Source organism: Aegilops tauschii, chromosome 2 (assembly GCF_002575655.3).
Source record: "Aegilops tauschii subsp. strangulata cultivar AL8/78 chromosome 2, Aet v6.0, whole genome shotgun sequence".
In the NCBI taxonomy this organism is placed as follows: Eukaryota; Viridiplantae; Streptophyta; class Magnoliopsida; order Poales; family Poaceae; genus Aegilops; species Aegilops tauschii.
In genome coordinates, this window is record NC_053036.3 from 602,111,483 (window position 1) to 602,134,730 (window position 23,248).

A 23,248-nucleotide genomic window follows, 5' to 3' on the forward strand; every position below is an offset into this window, starting at 1 on the left:
ATTCACATATACTTATCAGAAATGCTGTAGTGCTCCCACTCACTTTCTTGTAAATACAGGCTTCACCGCAAGTCTGTATAAAACTATATCCTTTAATCAACTTATCAAAGCGTATATTCCAACTCCGAGATGCTTGCACCAGTCCATAGATGGATCGCTGGAGCTTGCATATTTTGTTAGCACCTTTAGGATTGACAAAACCTTCTGGTTGCATCATATACAACTCTTCTTTAATAAATCCATTAAGGAATGCAGTTTTGTTTATCCATTTGCCAGATTTCATAAAATGCGGCAATTGCTAAGATGATTCGGACAAACTTAAGCATCGCTACGGGTGAGAAGGTCTCATCGTAGTCAATCCCTTGAACTTGTCGAAAACCTTTCGCAACAAGTCGAGCTTTATAGACAGTAACATTACCGTCAGCGTCAGTCTTCTTCTTGAAGATCCATTTATTTTCAATGGCTTGCCGATCATCGGGCAAGTCAACCAAAGTCCATACTTTGTTCTCATACATGGATCCCATCTCGGATTTCATGGCCTCAAGCCATTTTGCGGAATTTGGGCTCACCATTGCTTCTTCATAGTTCGTAGGTTCGTCATGGTCTAGTAACATAATCTCCAGAACAGGATTACCGTACCACTCTGGTGCGGATCTTACTCTGGTTGACCTACGAGGTTCAGTAATAACTTGATCTGAAGTTTCATGATCATCATCATTAACTTCCTCACTAATTGGTATAGGCGTCACAGAAACTGGTTTCTGCGATGAACTACTTTCCAATAAGGGAGCAGGTACAATTACCTCATCAAGTTCTACTTTCCTCCCACTCACTTCTTTCGAGAGAAACTCCTTCTCTAGAAAGGATCCATTCTTAGCAACGAATGTCTTGCCTTCGGATCTGTGATAGAAGGTGTACCCAACTGTCTCCTTTGGGTATCCTATGAAGACACATTTCTCCGATTTGGGTTTGAGCTTATCAGGATGAAACTTTTTCACATAAGCATCGCAACCCCAAACTTTAAGAAACGACAACTTTGGTTTCTTGCCAAACCACAGTTCATAAGATGTCGTCTCAACGGATTTAGATGGTACCCTATTTAACGTGAATGCAGCTGTCTCTAATGCATAACCCCAAAACGATAGTGGTAGATCGGTAAGAGACATCATATATCGCACCATATCTAATAAAGTACGATTACGATGTTCGGACACACCATTACACTGTGGTGTTCCAGGTGGCGTGAGTAGTGAAACTATTTCACATTGTTTTAACTGAAGGCCAAACTCGTAACTCAAATACTCTTCTCCACGATCAGATCGTAGAAACTTTATTTTCTTGTTACGATGATTTTCCACTTCACTCTGAAATTATATGAACTTTTCAAATCTTTCAGATTTCTGTTTCATTAAGTAGATATACCCATATCTGCTCAAATCATCTGTGAAGGTCAGAAAATAATGATACCTGCTACGAGCCTCAATATTCATCGGACCACATACATCTGTATGTATGATTTCCAACAAATCTATTGCTCTCTCCATAGTTCCGGAGAATGACGTTTTAGTCATCTTGCCCATGAGGCACGGTTCGCAAGCATCAAGTGATTCATAATCAAGTAATTCCAAAATCCCATCAGTATGGAGTTTCTTCATGCGCTTTACACCAATATGACCTAAACGGCAGTGCCACAAATAAGTTGCACTATCATTATTAACTTTGCATCTTTTGGCTTCATTATTATGAATATGTGTATCACTACGATCGAGATCCAACAAACCATTTTATTGGGTGTATGACCATAGAAGGTTTTATTCATGTAAACAGAACAACAATTATTCTCTAATTTAAATGAATAACCGTATTGCAACAAACATGATCAAATCATATTCATCCTCAACGCAAACACCAAATAACACTTATTTAGTTTCAACACTAATCCCAAAAGTATAGGGAGTGTGCGATGATGATCATATCAATCTTGGAACTACTTCCAACACACATCGTCACCTCGCCTTTTACTAGTCTTTGTTTATTCTGCAACTCCCGTTTCGAGTTACTACCCTTAGCAACTGAACCAGTATCAAATACCGAGGGGTTTCTATAAACACTAGTAAAGTACACATCAATAACATGTATATCCAATATACCTTTGTTCACTTTGCCATCCTTCTTATCCACCAAATAGTTGGGGTAGTTCCGCTTCCAGTGACCAGTCCCTTTGCAGTAGAAGCACTTAGTCTCAGGCTTAGGACCAGACTTAGGCTTCTTCACTTGAGCAGCAACTTGCTTGCCGTTCTTTTTGAAGTTCCCCTTCTTCCCTTTGCCCTTTTCTTGAAACTAGTGGTCTCGTCAACCATCAACACTTGATGTTTTTCTTGATTTCTACCTTCGTCGATTTCAGCATCACGAAGAGCTCGGGAATTACTTTTGTCATCCCTTGCATACTATAGTTCATCACGAAGTTCTACTAACTTGGTGATGGTGACTAGAGAATTCTGTCAATCACTATTTTATCTGGAAGATTAACTCCCACTTGATTCAAGCGATTGTAGTACCCAGACAATCTGAGCACATGCTCACTGCTTGAGCTATTCTCCTCCATCTTTTAGCTATAGAACTTGTTGGAGACTTCATATCTCTCAACTCGGGTATTTTCTTGAAATATTAACTTCAACTCCTGGAACATCTCATATGGTCCATGACATTCAAAACGTCTTTGAAGTCCCGATTCTAAGCCGTTAAGCATGGTGCACTAAACTATCAAGTAGTCATCATACTGAGCTAGCCAAACGTTCATAACGTCTGCATTTGCTCCTGTAATAGGTCTGTCACCTAGCGGTGCATCAAGGACATAATTCTTCTGTGCAGCAATGAGGATAATCCTCAGATCACGGATCCAATCCGCATCTTTGCTACTAACATCTTTCAACATAATTTTTCTCTAGGAACATATCAAAAATAAACACTGGGAAGCAACAACGCGAGCTATTGATCTACAACATAATTTGCAAAATACTATCATGACTAAGTTCATGATAAATTTAAGTTCAATTAATCATATTACTTAAGAACTCCCACTTAGATAGACATCCCTCTATCCTCTAAGTGATCACGTGATCCATATCAACTAAACCATGTCCGATCATCACGTGAGATGGAGTAGTTTCAACGGTGAACATCACTATGTTGATCATATCTACTATATGATTCACGCTCGACCTTTCGGTCTCCGTGTTCCGAGGCCATATCTGTTATATGCTAGGCTCGTCAAGTTTAACCTAAGTATTCCGCGTGTGCAACTGTTTTGCACCCGTTGTATTTGAACGTAGAGCCTATCACACCCGATCATCACGTGGTGTCTCAGCACGAAGAACTTTCGCAACGGTGCATACTCAGGGAGAACACTTATACTTTGATAATTTAGTGAAGGATCATCTTATAATGCTACCGTCAATCAAAGCAAGATAAGATGCATAAAAGATAAACATCACATGCAATCAATATAAGTGATATGATATGGCCATCATCATCTTGTGCTTGTGATCTCCATCTCCGAAGCACCGTCATGATCACCATCGTCATCGGCGTGACACCTTGATCTCCATCGAAGCATCGTTGTCGTCTCGCCAACTATTGCTTCTACGACTATCGCTACCGCTTAGTGATAAAGTAAAACAATTACATGGCGATTGCATTGCATACAATAAAGCGACAACCATATGGCTCCTGCCAGTTGCCGATAACTCGATTACAAAACATGATCATCTCATACAATAAAATTCAGTATCATGTCTTGACCATATCACATCACAACATGCCCTGCAAAAACAAGTTAGACGTCCTCTACTTTGTTGTTGCAAGTTTTACGTGGCTGCTACGGGCTTAGCAAAAACCGTTCTTACCTACGCATCAAAACCACAACGATAGTTTTTCAAGTTGGTGCTGTTTTAACCTTCGCAAGGACCGGGCGTAGCCACACTCGGTTCAACTAAAGTGAGAGAGACAGACACCCGCCAGTCACCTTTAAGCAACGAGTGCTCGCAACGGTGAAACCAGTCTCGCGTAAGCGTACGCGTAATGTCGGTCCGGGCCGCTTCATCTCACAATACCGCCGAACCAAAATATGACATGCTGGTAAGCAGTATGACTTATATCGCCCACAACTCACTTGTGTTCTACTCGTGCATATAACATCAACGCATAAAACCAGGCTCGGATGCCACTGTTGGGGAACGTAGTAATTTCAAAAATTTCCTACGCACACGCAAGATCATGGTGATGCATAGCAACGAGAGGGGAGAGTGTTGTCCACGTACCCTCGTAGACCGAAAGCGGAAGCGTTAACACAACGCGGTTGATGTAGTCGTACGTCTTCACGATCCGAGCGATCAAGTACCGAACGCACGGCACCTCCGAGTTCAGCACACGTTCAGCTCGATGACGTCCCTCGAACTCCGATCCAGCCGAGTGTTGAGGGAGAGTTTCGTCAGCACGACGGCGTGGTGACAATGATGATGTTTTACCGACGTAGGGCTTCGCCTAAGCACCGCTACGATATTATCGAGGTGTAATATGGTGGAGGGGGGCACCGCACACGGCTAAGAGATCAATGATCAATTGTTGTGTCTATGGGATGCCCCCCCGCCCCCGTATATAAAGGAGCAAGGGGGAGGCGGCCGGCCTAGGAGGAGGGCGCGCCAAGGGGGGAGTCCTACTCCCACCGGGAGTAGGACTCCTCCTTTCCTTGTTGGAGTAGGAGAAGGGAAGGGAGAAGGAGAAGGAAGGAAGGGGGCGCCCCCCTCCCTAGTCCAATTCGGACTAGTCCATGGGGAGGGGTGCGGCCACCCTTTGGGGCCTTTCTCTCCTTTCCCGTATGGCCCATTAAGGCCCAATACGAATTCCCGTAACTCTCCGGTACTCCGAAAAATACCCGAATCACTCGGAACCTTTTCGATGTCCGAATATACTCGTCCAATATATCGATCTTTACGTCTCGACCATTTCGAGACTCCTCGTCATGTCCCCGATCTCATCCGGGACTATGAACTCCTTCGGTACATCAAAACTCATAAACTCATAATAAAACTGTCGTCGTAACGTTAAAAGTGCGGACCCTACGGGTTCGAGAACTATGTAGACATGACCGAGACACGTCTCCGGTCAATAACCAATAGCGGGACCTGGATGCCCATATTGGCTCCCACATATTCTACGAAGATCTTTATCGGTCAAACCGCATAACAACATACGTTGTTCCCTTTGTCATCGGTATGTTACTTGCCCGAGATTCGATCGTCGGTATCTCAATACCTCGTTCAATCTCGTTACCGGCAAGTCTCTTTACTCGTTCCGTAATACATCATCCCGCAACTAGCTCATTAGTTGCAATGCTTGCAAGGCTTATAGTGATGTGCATTACCGAGTGGGCCCAGAGATACCTCTCCGACAATCGGAGTGACAAATCATAATCTCGAAATACGCCAACCCAACAAGTACCTTCGGAGACACCTGTAGAGCACCTTTATAATCACCCAGTTACGTTGTGACATTTGGTAGCACACAAAGTGTTCCTCCGGTAAACGGGAGTTGCATAATCTCATAGTCATAGGAACATGTATAAGTCATGAAGAAAGCAACAGCAACATACTAAACGATCGAGTGCTAAGCTAACGGAATGGGTCAAGTCAATCACATCATTCTCCTAATGATGTGATACCGTTAATCAAATGACAACTCATGTCTATGGCTAGGAAACATAACCATCTTTGATCAACGAGCTAGTCAAGTAGAGGCATACTAGTGACACTCTGTTTGTCTATGTATTCACACATGTATCAAGTTTCCGGTTAATACAATTCTAGCATGAATAATAAACATTTATTATGATATAAGGAAATAAATAATAACTTTATTATTGCCTCTAAGGCATATTTCCTTCAGCGTCGTCAGCATATAAGCTTGTTCTCATCCTTACGACATTCCTTGGAATGGGCTCTAGAATGCCACGACTTGTGGTGCACTCGAACATCCTCGGCAGGGGGTCCATGGCAAGAATGAAGAGCACTGGAGATAGCAGATCTCCTTGACGCAGTCCCTTTTTATGAGCGAATGGAGGCCCGTGGCATCCATTAAGAAGAACTCGAGAAGATGACGAGGCCAGCAACAAACTGATAATATCTCGCCATCTCTGCCCAAAACCATAAGCCTCCATTACATCCAGCAGGTAGGGCCAACCAACAGAGTCGAAAGCCTTGGCAAAGTCAACCTTCAGGAAAACCAGAGGGATATTTCTCTTGTGTGCATCTTTGATAGTGTTCTGGACATAAAGAAAACTGTCTTGGATTGATCTTCCGCGAATGAAGGCACTTTGAGTGCAAGATATAAGTTGCTGCAATTCCGGGCCCAACCTATTGGCCAACAACTTGCAGACAATTTTGGCAAAGTTGTGCAACAAGCTCACTGGTCTGAAATCATTGGCTGAGACCGCAACCTTAGTCTTGGGTAGCAGGACAATATGCGCAGAGTTAAGGAGATTCCAGTTATCTCCTCGAAGGCAAAAAAATCTGATGTACTGCAGCCACCAAATCATCTTTGATTAAAGTCCAGAATCTCTTAAAGAACTTCCCAATAAAACCATCTGGCCTCGGTGCTTTTTCATCATGCTAGTCAAAGACAGCCGCTTTAATTTCCTCCTCCATGAAAGGCATCTCCAAGTGTTGCAAGTTAGCCAATGGATGTTGAAGCAGGTCCCAGTTGAAGACCTTCCTCGCAGAAGAAGATGTCACCAATAAAGATTTGAAATGATTCAGAAGGAGCTCTTCTTTGAGCTTGTGCTCGTTAACATCGCCGTTCAGCCCTCTAAGCACAGGTATATGGTTCTTCCTCCTTCGCCCGTTAGCTTGTAGGTGAAACAATCTAGAGCTAGCATTGCTTGCTTTGATCTTGGTAATTCTTAAGCATTGGCGCCAAAGGATTTTATCTATCGTCGCAATACCCAGCAGCCGTGCCTTAAGCGTTCTTCGGAGAGCCCATTCAGTCTCGGAGAGCTCCCGATCCTCCATAGCCAAATCCAAGTTAAAGATAACCTCATTGGCCACATTGAATGTCAGATTGGAAGAAGCCTTGATCTTCTTATCCTAGGCCTTCAGGGCCAAAGTAGTGCGAGATAGCTTAGCATGAAGTCTCCGCAAAGGTTCTTTGGATCTCAGTGGCTTGTTCCAACTTTTGGAGACCACATCAACCATGCAGCCTTAGCCAGTAAGCCTCGAATCTGAATCCTTTGTAAATCTGGACATCCATCTTCTTGAGAAGCAGAGGAGAGTGATCGGACACAATAGAAGAGGTCGGAGATAGCTGATATTGGGGGGTATCTTAATTCCCAGTCATTGGACATGAGAACGCGGTCAATCTTTGTCATAGTGGTGCCTGCTCTTTCATTGGATCAAGTGTACTTCTTTCCAAAAAGAGGTAAATCCCTCAGCTCCAGCAAGTCAATAGTGTTCCTGAATTGTCCCATAAGCCCGAGATTAAAGTTGTAGTTATTCTTATCCTCGACTTTGCTAATAAGGTTGAAATCGCCCAGCACCAGCCATTCCTTCTTAACCAACGGTTGCAGCTCAGCAAGTTCAGCTAAAAAACGGGTCTTATCCGAGACAAGTTGCGGACCATACACGCAAGTGAGATCCCAAGAAGAATTGTTGGACTTATCCAAGATAGCAGCCGACAGAGAGAACTCGTCCGACACCAACACCAAAGGGGTAATGGAGAAATCCTCTGAGCACACAATTAGGACGCCACCTCTAGAGCCCGAGGCAGATTTGAACACAAAATCGTTAGAGAATTTTGCACCAACAGATTCAGCAACAAAAGCCCTATCAATCTGCTCCATCTTTGTCTCTTGCAAGCATATAATATTACAGTTCAGACCAGCAATCAACTTTGCAACAGCACTCCGTTTAGCACGGTTATGAAGCCCTCGCACATTCCAATTGGAGATGTTTAAATCCATACAAACAAAGGCAGACTCAGAGGGCAGCCGACAGCTTCGGCAACACATATACAATCGGACAGGGACGTCCGGCCCAAGAACCAGAGCAACTGGAGCAGTAGCAGCACCGATACAACACCCATACCAGACCAGAGCAACCACAGAACGAGGGGCCTGCCCGGCGACGGCCTCGCAACAAACCAAAGTAAACTGACAACATACACGACACTGACGAAACTGAAGAAACCCAAAGAACAGAACAGAGAACAGCCGCCACACCTGCCGACAGCAGACTGAAGAACTACTAAACATAAGCAAACACACATGGAACCAGTACCAACGCAACGATCAGGTCGCCACCACCATCCCATCCGCGCCCAGCCCAACAGAAGAGGCCGGCAACTTGGTCTTGCCCACCGTCGTAGCCTTCACCAGGGCAGTCACGACGTCGTTGAAGTGAAGAGGTAGCTCATCAAGTATCTAGTGCTAGCTGCTTTGGCGGACGAAGACCCCGACGGATCAAGCTCATTTCTTCGGTTCATCTTGGTAGTTGCTTGTGTTGTATTCGGTCCGTGCACAAACTTATTTGCAGCATGCATCTGTCGTCTGAGGTTGTTTGACCATGATTTCTTTTTTATTTCTTTCTGATGCTTGTAAGTGGTTGATCATTGTAATTCTGGCCGGGGTTTTGGTAATTGTAAGTCGGGCTAGGTTTGAGCCTTTTCTTGGGTTCGAACGACGTCTTTTCTATAAATAAGGACTCCGACAATACATATTTTAACGTGAAAAACAACCAACTATTAGGTAGTGCTGAGAGCATGACTGATGTCAGAAACATTTGGCATTTGCTAAACTTATCAAAAATTGACAACTCTTTTTTTATAAAAGAAGTACAAATGCAAACGCTCACATACATACACGTACGCTTAGTCCTATGAATGCACGCGCGCACACCATATCCCTATGACAAGTCTTGAAAAATAGGCGACATGAGTTGGTACTCAAATCAATTGTTAGCCAATTTTCTAGTTTGACTAAATATAAGCAAAATCAAGCAGCGTCGCACGCTCGCTGTCCAAAGAAAAACAGCGTCGAACACTCTCAGTTGCAAATTTCCAATCGATCAACGCGGCGCGTTCACCAAACCACGCCGCTGGACAGACCATACCCACTGAACCGTGGGCCCCGCGTGTCAGCTTCACCTCGCCAAAACCACCAATCCCCAAACCCCACGGTGTCGTAACACCCAAACCACCTCCCACTCCTCTCTCCCCTACCCCCCCACCCCATCGCCGCCGCCGCCGCCGGCGACGGCGACCCCGATGGGCGCCACCGCCTCCGTCCTCTCTCTCCCCGTGGCCGCCTCCTTCCCTGGCGCGGCCACCGCTATCGCGGGCGCCGCCGGCTGCTTCGCGCTCGGCTACTTCCTCGCGCTCGCCCGCCTCCCCATCCACGCCGCCGCCGCCGCCCCCGACTCCGGCGAAGACGATTCCGAGGACGACTCGGACGAAGATGATGACGAAAATTGCGGCCGCGCCGCGCCGGCGAAGCGAGCCGCCGGGCGGAAGCGGACCGGGCTCAGGCTGCTGTTCTGGTCCCGGAACGTGGTGACCAAGTCCGACTCCGCCAGGGAAGCCGAGAGGGCGCAGGCCCAGGCCGCTTCCGCCCCCCTGGAGATCGAGAACCTCGCCAAGATAATAGAGGATTTCAAGATGGTATTGGAGTTTCTTTCTTGCCAACACTTCTTCCCTTTACTCGGATTTTGGGCGTTTTCATTTGGGGGAGAGAATGGGAAATAACTTGGTTGATGTTCTTGCTGGTGCAGGTGCTTGTGGTGAGAAACGACCTGAAGATGGGAAAGGGGAAAATCGCTGCGCAATGCAGGTAACACATTTCAGAATCAGGATAGGCTAAGAATAGAAACTTACTAGATTGGGAACCGATATCGATGGTTAACACGGAGTGATGAAATGGTCAGTGTATCATGTTGTTAAGTGTGTCCATCTTTGCAACAGGAGATATTGAGCTGACATACCTGTTTGAGACTTTAGATTGTTTCTTAGCTCTGATCATGACATGTTTTTATGAGCGTCAAACTGAACAAGGATTATAACGTAGACAAAATTTTCCTTTCTGTTAATATGTGTGTTTGTCTGGGATGAATGCAGTTTCACACACAAATTGGTCATGCCAAAGCCATGTGGCAATCTGTCATTTTTCTTGCTGCTTGTTTTCTATGAACATGTCTGCTAGGTGCCAATGGTGCATGCCATGTCCTTTCTTAGAAGTTAGAACTATCCTGCAGCTATAGTACACAGTTCATGACTGCGATTGGCATTCTTTACATCTTACTCTTACATTAAAAGAAGTATTGGGTTGTAGGGGTTCAAGGAATGGAAGACTATTTTGGTTTGGCCTGATGCTCAAACCAGGTGGCCGCCTCACCTAATTCTTCGCAATTGCTATTTGTTTTGAAAACTAGATGGTAGCATTTTCCTTAACACTTAAGCCAACTGGCTTTTTTATCCAAGACAAGGGGTATGTTTGGTTTTAGCCTAGCTTTACCCTAGCAAATAGTTGGCTGGCCAAAATTTTGGTAGAGTTTTTTGCTTGCCCACGAATTGGCCGACATTGGCAAGAAAAGTGAACTAGATTAGTAAAAGAAGTATTGGCATGCCAAAAGTTGGTGGTCATCCAAATATAGACCAAAATTTTGGTCATGATTTTTTAGTAGGGTTGATTTTGGCCACCATCCAAACACACCCAAGGTTTCTGATCATCACCAGTATTCGGTCCTCCCAAAAACCAAGGCAAATTTTATCATGGCTGCATGAATGCTTATTGCGGTAGAACTTTTGCAATGTCCCGATGTGATCTCTGTACTCATACCAACCAGCCAATATATTTTCCATCAGATTTCCTTGACCAGACAGCAAGGAAACACTACATATCTACTAGCCGCGCCGAAGCTGAGGTCCCAGGATTCCCCTCCCCGCCACCGGCCGCCGGAGAGGCATGTAGATGGGAGGTGAATCCACGGGCTCATCGGCGGAGATCGAGGGGAGAAAGGCTTTGCCCTAGTCACCTTAGAAGAGGGGAAAGAAAAGCACGTATACGACCGTTACATTATCTTGACGGCATCAACGATTATCAGGGAGAGCATGGACATCATTGCTCAGGCAAATGTGTCGTGCATGCTCTCTTGAGTAGGTGACGAGGGCCTAACTCCCTTGGCTGATCAGACAAGCAAACCTATACCCGATTGGCAGACCAGTCAGCATGTTGCCATCCAGTCAAGATGATAATGGCTCACCCCAAATGATAATATTCCTTGTGAGATGTGATCCACCAAAGAGAGAAACTGTTGGCATATACCTTTTTATCTGAATGATGAAGCAGTTAGCTGTAACCGCCACTGACCAGAAAGATGGATAGGTTACGTCCAAGACTGTGTGATCTATCCTGCAGCTTTAGTATACAATCCATGAATATGATCTGTATTCCTTACGTCTTAACTTTTACGTAAAGAAACCATAGAGATGGAGGGGGTGAGGGAATGGAAGACTATTTTGGTTTGATCTGATGCCCAAACCAGGTGGCTGCTTCTCCTAATTCCAAATTGGAATTGTCATTTTGTTTTGAAAAATAGATAGATGGTATAGTCTATAGTGTCTCCCATAATACCTAAGCCAGCTTTGCTTCTTTATCCAAGATAAGGTTTCTTATCACCCATATTTGGTGCTCCCAAAAAATCGTGGCAAATTTAATGCTTATTGCGTTATAATCTTTGCAATGTCCAAATGTTGATCTCTGTCCCCATGCCAACCAGCCAATATATTTTCCATCAGATTTGATTGGCCAGACAGCGAGGGGGCACTCTAGGTACCAAACTAAACTCGTTTTTCACCCCTATGATGGCATTCACCAATCCTCATTGTAACTACTCGACTACTCATCTAGAACTAGAAACACTTAACCTAACAATCTAACACTAGGTAGTTGCTTGAACTCAGCATGGTTATTCAACATATTTGAACAATGGTAAACATGCTGTATGTGAAAACATGTGGCATTTCAATTAAGAAAGCATGTGTATCTTTGCTTCTGAGTGTTTTTAGAAGTGGATGAGTGATCGCTCTTTATTTTACTATGCTTTTGTTATTTTCAATACATGGGAGTGGTGGGCTAATTATGGTTGGTTGTTTCCTTTTCTGTTTGCTCAGCCATGCAACACTGGGCTTGTTTAAAAAACTCCAGCAGAGAGCACCAAAGTCTTTACGAAGGTATCGTTATCAGTAGCTACTTCTCCTGTTTGTACTAATGCATAATCAAGTGTCCTAAAGGGGAAAACAAATTTCCTTTCATTTTTATCTTGTACAGATGGGAGAGGTGTGGCCAAGTTAAGGTGGTTGTGAAAGTAGAAAGTGAGGAAGATATGCTTGTTTTACAAGTAAGTATTATGTCTTGTTGTTCACTGGCACTTTAATCTTGAAACCACCTTGGGTATATCAACAAAACCAGTCATTAAACAATTTGCTCTTATCAGATAATCTACATTTACACAGTTATCGGAGGAATTAAAATACTAACAATATTAGTATTTAAAAAAACATCTTACAAAAACTGGAAATTTTGTAGCTGAATGTGTCCTGTCCTGAAACATCAACAACAATTTCATCCCTTCCCATTTTTCCAGAAAAATGAAACATTTCATTTTTTACTTGGCCTCATCCTCCATGTTCTTCTTTTACATAAATTGTTTATTTAATCTATGTATTTAAAACAAAATAAAGTAAGTTTGTAGTTATATCTTAAACATGCTTATCATTTGGAACAATGTTATTTTTGTCCCATCACATGTGGGCCCACTTTTGGGTGCAGGGGAGAGCAAAATCTATGAATCTGCCAACTCACATTACCATTGATGCTGGAAGAACACAGATTGCACCTAGTGAGTTATTTAATCTTCATCTACACACATCCAATTCAATTCTGTCTGTTTATCTCTTGATGAATTGATTTTTTTTTGTCTTGCGATCCTGTAGATTCCAGAACAGTCATGGCTATTCTTGGTAAGTTACATGCATGCTTTTCACGGTGTATCATGTTTTCCAGAATTTATGGGCTTGTAATGAGCTGATATCTGGCTGCTGTTTGTGCTGTTTCATTTGAGCAGGGCCGGCTGACATGGTTGATGATGTCACTGGTGGTCTGAAGCTCTTGTAACATGACTTCAACATCCTCAAACATACGAGTTAAAAGAGCACTGCTGGAGTTTTGCAAGCGATGATACTTTGACTGGTCTCCTGCTGAAGAATGAACCTTGGCTTTGTTGGTTTACTTGATATCATTCTTCCGTGAACTATCTGAACTCCTTCAAAACAAAAAAGGAAAAATAAAAACTATCTGAACTCTCTTGTCTGATTCTGCACACTTGATGCAAGCCTGGATTAACGCCATGTTTTTCTTCGTTAACTCGAAGTTTAGCCGGGCATTTTGCTTGCAATAGAACAGAGACCGTTCCATCTAACTGGTTCTCAACATCACTCTGATGTAACGAATGGTTACTACACATGGAAGTAGTAGATCATCACCATCGTACTTATACTGAAAATCAAGAGGATACAATACAATACAATACAATGGTGTTAATCAGTACACCACCATATACGTACGTTCATACAGGTACAATGATTTGCTGCAGCAGCGACTCGAAGCCGCTTTGGTGGATGGATCGATATATAACAAATATAATCGCGAATTCGTGATTTCTGGGCAAGCTATAACATGGTCAGACAGGGCAGGATGACATTCTTCTCCCTTAATTTCGACGAAATTGCATAGATCAGATGCTCTGCAGCTTGCCGTTCCCGCTGAAGATCCGGTTGAGGATCGCCGCCAGCCTGACGGCCCCCTGAGCGATCCTCTTCTCAACGACCGGCAGCGCCTCGGAGTAGTACTCATCTGCAGTTCAGTTCCAGCAAAGATCTCATCGCACTCGTTCCAAAGGAATCATAATTTTAGTCTTATTGATTGATCTCGTACGTTACGGTACCTCCTAAGGTGGAGTCCTGCTCGACGCCCTTGTACGCGTCGCAGGCGAGCGCCGCACTCTCCTGAGCGTACCTGCACTCATTTCAAGCCGTCAGCCTCTCAACATGTATCCAGTTTTGCTGCTGGAATGGATCATCGTGGTGACTGGTGAGCCTACTTGTCAGCGCAGGTCTTGGTTTTGCTGCGGCACGCCTCCCACTGCTTCTCCTCCCTGGACCAGTCCTCCTGTGAGCGAAATTTAAAATCACTCAAGGTGAAATTAAGCTCAGGTGATGCTGCAATTCAGTGCAGTGCAGCGTAGAAGTTGCTGGCTTTGGCTTACGGTGATGTTGCGCTGGATGGCCTTGACCATGGCGTCCTGGTCCTTGCCGTAGAAGTCCTTCATGGCCTGTTCGATGACGTCCACGTCCCACACCTAGTAGTTATATATACACAGGTAAGCATATGATTATTGATGATTGTACTATGGATCATCGTGGATGGAGCTGAGACTGTCAGTGGTGGTACGTTACGTACGTGGTGCAGGTTGCTCTTCCTCCTGTACCAGCGGACGAGGATGGTGTTGCCGCCGAGGTCTTCCACGTGGCCGCAGTGAAGCGGCTGGTGCACGTCGCCGACGAAGTGGGCCAGGAACATCAGGCTCTCCGTCCGATTATCTGGACGAGGATATACATGCCATGCATCCAGTATTAGTACTTCCATATACCAATATATGCCCCCGTTTCCCTCTATCAATGCAATGATACATGTATCAAACGTATTCATAAAAAAAATACCAATATAGGCCACCCGTGAAGAAATTGATATGCACTACTGTATTGCTTACATGGGCTGGACGAGTCCTGCAGCGCGGCGGTGTAGTTGTTGATGGCCCCGACCACGCACGCGTTCTTGTTCCCTTTGGTGTCGTGGCAGTCCCCTGCCCACAAATCAAAATCAGTAGGAGCATCCAAGCATGGCATAATAATAAGACCAAGTGCAGCAATTCTGATGAGATCTTGTGTTGTCTTTGCTCGTGAAACTCTACGACTGTTACATTAGCTTGACGGCATCAACGATTGCTCAGGCAAACGCGTCGTGCATGCATGCATGCATGCCCCCTTGAGCGGGTGACGAGGGGCACAACTCCCTTGCCCAAGCACACGAGCAAACCTATACTCGATTGCATGCCACCGTCCAGTCAAGCTAATAATAACCCGCCCCAAATGATAATATTCTTTCTCCATCAAAGAGGGAAACTGCCGGCCTTCTTATCTGAATGAATGATGATGAAACAGTTACCTGTAACCGCCCACTCACCAGACACATATGGATAGGTTGCTTGCTTCAGTAGCATGCAGCTGGACGCACGCTAGGCAGTTTTAAGAAAGGAAAAGGTGTTTCTTAAAAACATGGAAAATTTTCAAAAATGTTTGTAATGGTCACATGAAAAATGCAGATTTTTTTGTTTCCAAAAACATGGCAAATTTAGAAAAACTCTAATGGTCACATGGAAATTACAAATTTATTTTCTACAACAAGGCAAATCTAGAAAAACTTGCAATGTTCACATGGCAAGTTTAGGAATTTTGTTCTACAAAACATGAGAACATTTTTTTTTTGGAAATATCTAATGGCACATGGCAAATTTACGATTTTTAGCTCCTTAAAACATGAAAAATCAAGTATAAACTTTTGGTCCCTGAATGATGACAAATTTAGAAATTTAGAAAATGTTTGTACTGGTCACATGGCACTTTAGAAAACTTTGGTCCCAAAATGATGGAGAATTTAGATTTTCTTTTGTAATATTCACATGGTAAATTTACGAATTTTTCTATCTAAAACATATCAATTTTTAAAAATATTTGTCCTTATCACATGGAAAATTTATTATCTACGTAATTGCAACTCCACCCACCCCACACTCCCTAGTTTTTTTATACCATGGCAACTTCTCTATGTTTTGTGCATAAACTCTTTTTTTTTACCATAATATGTAACCGTATGACCCCATGGCAGCTATACATACATCATCATCATTTTTACATATCATGGCAAATTTTACAAAATTCATTCTATAATTCAAGGAAGATATATAATTTTGTAGCACTGGTCATATGGCAACTCTACAATATTTTGCTCTCTAGATCATGACTAATGTAGCCAAAAAAATAAAAAATAAATCTAATGTAGCAAAAAATTACTATTTTGTGTTTGCTAAAACCATGGCAGTTTGTAGACATTTGTAATCGCGACATGACAACTTCAGATAATTTTGTTCTCCACTATCATGTCAACTTTTACAAATGTATTTACTGGTCACATGACAACTTTAGAAATTTTTGTACTGCTCACATGGCAATCTTTTTGTAAAGTTCACATGGCAACTTTATGTAGATTTTGTACACCATAAATCAGGTAGCGCGGGAAGGATGAAGAAACAGATAGGGGGCGGGGCGTTGCTTGACGCTCGAACGGCGCAGCGCTGATCATTCTGTCATGCGGGAGCGCTAGCGCGTGAACGGTTAGTCGCATTGGGATCTCGGGAGAGCGATCGATGCACCCTATTAGCATCCTTTTTTTGAGCTAAAAGTAAAACCAAGTGCTTTATGCCGTAAGAATAAAACTAAGCAACAACTGAGAGAGAGGGGGGGGCGGGGGGGGGGGGGGGGGGGGGGGGGGGAGGGGGGGGGGTTCGTACTGGCGTAGCTGAATTTGCAGTCTTTGGGGGTATCGGCAAAATGCAGGGGGCTCGACCACCGGTACCGGAAGCGCTGCGTGTCCGCCCACGAGCACACCTCCGCGAGCTCGCCGTTGGCCGACGACGGGAGGAGAGCCTTCACCCCCGCCGTTGCCTCCTTCGTCAGGAAGCCCTGCATTGATAAACACCAGCTTAGTTAACCTCTACGGCCGGCGCCGGTGAAGACAGGTGGAATCGATCACTAGTGCTGGGCCAGACGACGGGTCGGTGGTTTACGTACATCGGCGATCTTGCACGTTATGTAGTGCCCCTCCTTGCCCCAAGCCTGCGCCGCTGGGGCTCCGGCCGCCGCCGCGGCCAGGAGGACGTGAAGCAGCAGCAGCAAGCCCATCCTAGCTTAGCTCTCTCCTTCTCTGTGTCTTCTTGTTGTGTTGCTTTCCGTCTTGTCTCATCTACCTTGTACTGCTCCCCTATTTATACAAACAACCACCGGCCAACCCATGGCCGCGTTCTAGACTAGGGAGATTCCTGATCCGCGATGCTTTTTTTTTGTCTGAACCAGTAGCATTTATTTATTGATATTAGCAGGAAAATACTCTGTATATAGTTTGAACCGGTGACAGGAAAATACTCTATATATGGTGTCAAGCTATTTATTTATTTATATTAAAGTGAAACTAAAGCTTCATATGGGGATATATATAGAGAGCCCAACCAGATCCACACAAAACGAATTTGGCTGTTTGTTTGCATGCATTCACTGTCTGGCTTGCATAGCACGAACTTTAAAGCACCTCTCAGCCAGGCCAGTTAGGAATGACCGATTCGACCGTTTCCCCTCAGCCAGACTCGGGCGATGCAGGGGAAAGGAACGCAACGCTGAGCTCATGAACTCATGCGACCACAGAGATGGCGCAAACTCACGCGTCTCTCCAACTCTGGATGTAAGTGCCACGTTTTTTCCGACTTTGCTAGAACAACAAACCAATCTATCCAACTGGTACTAATGTACGCATCACTTTGTTGTAAGAAAATAGTTACAATCACAAGAAGGTTAGATCACTATAGCTAGTATTATCCCACTGAGGAAATGAATATGATACATTGGTGTCAATAAATACAACACCACATACATACATATGTACGTACATACAATGATTTGCCGCAGCAGCGAGTCTAAGCCGCTTTGGTGGACTGATAACAAATTCAATCGCGATTCGTGATTTTTGTGTAGCCGCTTCTTTTACTACGAGTAGTACAGTATATCAATCACATGCTCTGCAGCCTGCTGTTCTTCCCACTGAAGATCTGGTTAAGGATCACCGCCAGCCTCACGCCCCCCTGAGCGATCCTCTTCTCGACAACCGGCAGCGCCCGGAAGTAATAGTCGTCTGCACTCCAAATTCAAAAAGACCTTATCACACTTGTTGCAATGGAACCATAACCAACCACTAATCAAGTTTACACAAGAAACACATGGTTTAGTCTTATTAACCTCCTAAGGTGTCGCCTTCCTCGACGCCCTCGTATGCGTCGCAGGCCAGCAATGCGCTCTCCTTGGCGTACCTGCATTCGACCATTCTCAGCCGTCAGATCCAGCCTCTGAATATATACAAGTTCAGTTTTGCAGATGGATTGGCTCGTCATCGTCGTGATCTGGGAGCTCACTTTTCGGCGCAGGTGATCTTCGTTTTGCTGCCGCAGGCCTCCCACTGCTTCTCCTCGCTGGACCACTCCTCCTGCAGGAGATCAACATAATCAGGGTTTACTCAGGGTGAAATTTAAGCCGAGGTGATGGACTGCAAGTCAAGGCAGTGCAGGAATTGGTAGGTAGCTTACGGTGATGTTGCGCTGGATGGCCTCGATCATGGTGTCTTGGTCCCTGTTGTAGAAGTCCTTCATGGCCTGTGTGATCACGTCAGAGTCCCACACCTAGTTTTGGGAAGAGAATACCGACGTTAAATTAGACAGTGAACAATACGGATCGACCAGCGGGTCCAAGTCTGAATATGGAGCATGGAGCTGAGAGTGTGCTAGGACGTACGTGGTGCAGGTTGCTCTTCCTCCTGTACCAGCGCAGTTTGATGGTGTTGCCGCCGAGGTCGTCCACGTGGCCGCAGTGGAGCGGCTGGTGCACGTCGCCCACGAAGTGGGCCAGGAACATCAGGCTCTCCGTCCGATCATCTGGATGATACACAATTACACATACGTACATACCATGCAGTGCATGTGTACGTCGTATGCTCAGTACACAATACCATGCGTGAAGAAAATGATACTACGTACATGCACGTACTGTACTACTTCATCCGTTTATAAATATAAGTTGTTTTTAGTATTTCAATATAAACTGCTAACAGACTGAAATGAATGAACAAACACACTAAAAGAACTTTTATTTTGTGAACAGAGGGAGCACTTACATGGGCTGGATGGGTCCTCGAGCGCGGCGGTGTAGTTGTTGATGGCCCCGACCACGCACACGTCCTTGTTCCCCTTGGTGTCGTGGCAGTCCCCTGCCCACAAAGTAAAAATCAGTAGGAGCATGGAAGCATGACGTAATAATTAAGAAAGAAAATCAATGAAATTTTCGCAATTTCGCTCATTTCGAAGGTCCTCAAAACATTTGTGTTTTTTTTAAATTATTTTGGTATTTTCAAATTAACTTGTGGAATCAATCTAAAACATATTCCTTTGGTTAGCATAGCGGTAGTAGGCAGGGTGTTGTTGCCTAGTTTAGGGCTATGGTTTGAATCGCAGTCTCACAATTTTTATTTTTTTAGTACTTTACTATTCTTGGGATTCGAACCTAGATCAATAGAGACTGAAGTAGCAGCCGAACCATTGCCATAGATGAGTTCTTATGTAAAAGTGTTGCTAAAACATTACTTATTCAATACTTTAAGTTTGAATTTATCCAAATTTAATTAAAAAATTCGTTAATTTGCTCGAAATGGTTTTCGAAACTTATGACATTTCGGAAATTTCGGTGCTTTCAAGGGTGAGCGAAATTTTGTTGGTTTCGAAAGTCAAAACCTTGCGGAGTTCCTTTTTTTTTTCCTTTTTTATTATTTTAAGAACGAAGGCTCGTGAAGAGCCCTTTTTTTTCTTGCGGATAAAAAAAAACGTATCTACGTGTTGGGCTTTTTTGATTAGTAGTTAGTTGTTGTTCTTGCTTGTGAAACTCTAGCTCGTGAACATTAGCTTGTCGTGCACGCCCTCTTACTCCCAGTTGGTGACGAGGACTCCCTTGCCCAATCAGGGAAGCAAACAGATGGACCGGCCGGTTGCTTCAGTACGTAGCAGGTGAACGCGAGCACGGCAAATAACGTGTCGGGGCGGACCTCCAATCTATAATCAAGCACGTACGTACGGGCTCAAAGTCAAAGCGCGTCTTAACCTCCGATGGCGAGATGCTGATGTTACTGGGGCATGCGGTAGCTCTACCAGATTATCTATCTGAACATGTGTCTGTTTTGCTAATTTATTGTGAGTTACAAAAACGTAAGTGTTTTTTTTTCGTTGTGCGCATGGGTGAAACCTAGAAGCAGCTGAAATTGTAAATGGAGGCATGCATGCATGGCTGGCAGGTTGGTTCAGATTCAGAACAAGCATGATGCATGGCATGGTAGAGCGTACGTACTGGCGTAGCTGAAGTTGCAGTCTCCGGGGGTGTCGGCGAAGTGCAGGGGGCTGGACCACCGGTACCGGAAGCGCTGCTTGTCCGCCCACGCGCACGTCTCCGCGAGCTCGCCGTTGGCCCACGACGGCAGGAGCTCCTTCACCGCCGCCGACGCCTCGCTCGTCAGGAAACCCTGCACGTAAGAAGAAGAAAAAATCCAGTTCATTTCAGCTTATACCTAGCTCAACGGCGTAGATACTTAGATAGAACTGATCGATCACGTCGGACGACGGTCGGTGTGTGGTTCACGTACGTCGGTGATCTTGCAGGTCATGTAGTGCCCCTCCTTGCCCCACGCCTGCGCCGCCGGGGCTCTCGCCGCCGCGGCGGCAACGAGCACCTGAAGCAGCAGCAGCAGCCCCATCCTAGCTTAGCTCGAGCTTACTTTGCTCTCTATTTCTTCGTGTCTTTCTCTAGTGTTATCTAATTGTTTTGCTTCCTTACTTGTCTCATGTACGTTGTGTACTGCGCCCCTATTTATACAGACGGCCACCGGCCAACCGATGGCCGGGATTTGGACTTGGAAGATTCCTTGTTCTGATCCGCGATGCTTTTATGTCCGGAGGAGTTTGAAGCCTTCAAGGGAGCGGTACTTCCATTCCATGTGAGACTGACGTATGGGGTCGCTTGCGCCTCCCCCAGCTTTGCAGCCATGATGTGCAACTATGTCGCCGTGGTTCACATGTGCAGCACGCAACATACTCTGGTCGCCATCCGCTAGCTCCGCCGCAGAATTGGCCGACCGGCCGATCAGCTCCTGCATGCCGCGTGCGCGCTTGATTCTTGCCCACCCCCAACGAGCGCCTACGGCTCCGGCCGGTCTCTGAACTCCGAAATGGTCGGTAGGCACAGGCGTGCAAGATTCGTGGAGCTTCAGACTCAGAGTTCCCAACCAAACAAAAACATGCATAAATGACCGACTTAAGGACGAGACCGCTTACACAAACTACCGATAGCTGCTCGTCCTAGATTATCGGAAGATAAGGGTTGACGCAATCACCAACGACGACAGGCAGCATATGCCCAACGCCTCCTGTATATATTCCGTCGACAGTGTTTGCCTGTTTGCACGCAGTGGTTAATCATTTACTACTACATGTGTGTGACGCAAAGCGCCGTCTCCCCCAGGTCGCTGCCGCCGCTCTGACTCCGTTGCAGCCGCCAAACCAACGGAGAGCGAGCCTGCCAGCCCCGCGCGCTCCTCGTCCACTCCCAACCAACGCTACGTGCTCCAATTCCTCAGCCGCAACAGACGACGACTGAAGGAAGTGTCTACAAAGCATGGGACGATGATTGATGGCTGCTCGGTGCTCGCCCTAAACAATCACCGAATAATGTTTTACAGAAAAGACACGTGGACTGAAGATTCAGAATTGTGTGCAGTTTCCATGAATAGATCCATGCATGCAGATTATGATGATGAGAGCTTAATTACTCCCTCCGTTCCATAATGTAGTGACTATAGATTTTTGCAAAAATCAAACATTACAAACTTTGACCATCCAGATATTTATCAAGCTTGGATGGACGTCTCGGGGGCGGAGCCTATGAGGCGATTTTCCCCTCCCCCTCCCTTCCTCCTTCTACCTACCACCCACTCGCCATTACCACGCTTCCCCTGCACTCGATTGCTCCCTCCATTGCTGGGGCGGATGACCTCTCGCCGACGCGGTGCCCCTCGTCGTCTTAGACCGGCGTCGCAGGTGGCGGAACCCCTGCTGCTTCCGCCTCCCCCAGTCGATGCGAGTTCGCCGGAGGCGTATCAGGAGATGGAGCGGGTGGTGCGGGAGAGATTCCCGAACCGCTTGGAGTGGTCGGATCTCTTCGACCTCATCATCCAGCATGCCACGTTCGAGGAGTATGCGAGGTTCACCGGCGACGACGGCGCATCGGATGTGGAGCTCCTGTTCTGGGTCATTCAGGAGGCGAGTTCTCCAAATCCAGTGCAGGTGTCGAGATGGAGCTACTTCCGCGCGCCCGATCCGCCTCATCTCAGCATCGCAAGGCCGCGGGTGGATGCTCTGTCTAGAATTCCACCGGATGCGTTGCCGCCGGGGGTTCGGCCGCCTCGCCAGCAATAGTCGTCGCCGCTGGCGATGGTCGGAGCACGCGAGGCGAGGACCCCTCTCCTGCTGGTCACAATGAGGCGTACCCGAGGAGCAAGCGCGACATCGAGCCCCCTCCATGGCCTGGAGACCATGGTATGATTCCTGAGATCCTGTTCGCTGCTTCCCTTGATTATTTGCGTGCATTTCGTTCTCGCCGCCGATATGTGATTAAGTGTACTTCCACTTCAGAAGAGAATGATTTAGGTGATGTTGTTTGAGGGGATAATAATGTGGATAATGATCAAAATAGTGAGATATTGAGGGTTCTCCCTCAGGAGGTCGATGAGGTAGTTAATCTCGAGTCTGAAGTTGGGATGGTTATTTCTGAAGATTTTAGGGATAAGCCAGAATTGAGGTCCTGTGCCTCGCCGCGTTCGAATACTGACAACGAAGCTTTTGCTTTTGGAAAGCCTGATAAAACTAAAAGTGATAACAAACCTGGCCCTGCGGTTCATGTACCGCTCATCCGTGGATGTGTGGTGAGGGGCAAAGCGGATTCTGAAAATCTGTCTTCTTGTTCTCAGGATTGTGACCTAGAGTATATAGAGGAACTATATGGCCAGCTATGGTCCATTCCTGCCCCCTCCCCGCCGCAGCAGTAACCCTAGTTCGTTCTTCCCCAAACCGCTCCCTAGTATATTTTGGATTAGGAAAGATCTACTAGCTACGGGAGAGTTTACCCTGTCTGATTGTTACCCTGCTAAGTTGCGATTATCTAATCGTGTTCCAAA

General features: G+C 45.6%; 3 protein-coding genes across 3 annotated transcripts; 1 reads left to right on the forward strand and 2 right to left on the reverse strand.

Moving 5' to 3' along the window:
* Nucleotides 1-9,240: 9,240 nt before the first annotated feature.
* LOC109747079 (uncharacterized) lies at nucleotides 9,241-13,414 on the forward strand. Its single transcript, XM_020306167.4, has 7 exons — nucleotides 9,241-9,705; nucleotides 9,816-9,874; nucleotides 12,214-12,273; nucleotides 12,371-12,440; nucleotides 12,872-12,941; nucleotides 13,036-13,062; nucleotides 13,167-13,414. Exons 1-7 carry the CDS (start codon nucleotides 9,313-9,315, stop codon nucleotides 13,214-13,216), a joined length of 729 nt encoding a protein of 242 aa, XP_020161756.1. The 5' UTR covers nucleotides 9,241-9,312; the 3' UTR covers nucleotides 13,217-13,414.
* On the reverse strand, nucleotides 13,245-17,118 carry LOC109747059 (endonuclease 4-like). Its single transcript, XM_045233377.2, has 8 exons — nucleotides 17,008-17,118; nucleotides 16,728-16,899; nucleotides 14,871-14,963; nucleotides 14,561-14,700; nucleotides 14,367-14,459; nucleotides 14,202-14,269; nucleotides 14,046-14,116; nucleotides 13,245-13,954 (listed from the first exon to the last, which is right to left on the reverse strand). The coding sequence occupies exons 1-8, from the start codon at nucleotides 17,116-17,118 to the stop codon at nucleotides 13,836-13,838; spliced, it is 867 nt and encodes a 288-aa protein (XP_045089312.1). The 3' UTR covers nucleotides 13,245-13,835.
* Nucleotides 17,119-17,717: 599 nt separating this feature from the next.
* On the reverse strand, nucleotides 17,718-20,962 carry LOC109747057 (endonuclease 4). The gene is made up of 8 exons (XM_020306148.2): nucleotides 20,663-20,962; nucleotides 20,371-20,542; nucleotides 19,151-19,243; nucleotides 18,772-18,911; nucleotides 18,567-18,659; nucleotides 18,396-18,466; nucleotides 18,223-18,293; nucleotides 17,718-18,118 (listed from the first exon to the last, which is right to left on the reverse strand). The coding sequence occupies exons 1-8, from the start codon at nucleotides 20,771-20,773 to the stop codon at nucleotides 17,997-17,999; spliced, it is 873 nt and encodes a 290-aa protein (XP_020161737.1). The 5' UTR covers nucleotides 20,774-20,962; the 3' UTR covers nucleotides 17,718-17,996.
* Between the last annotated feature and the right edge of the window lie 2,286 nt (nucleotides 20,963-23,248).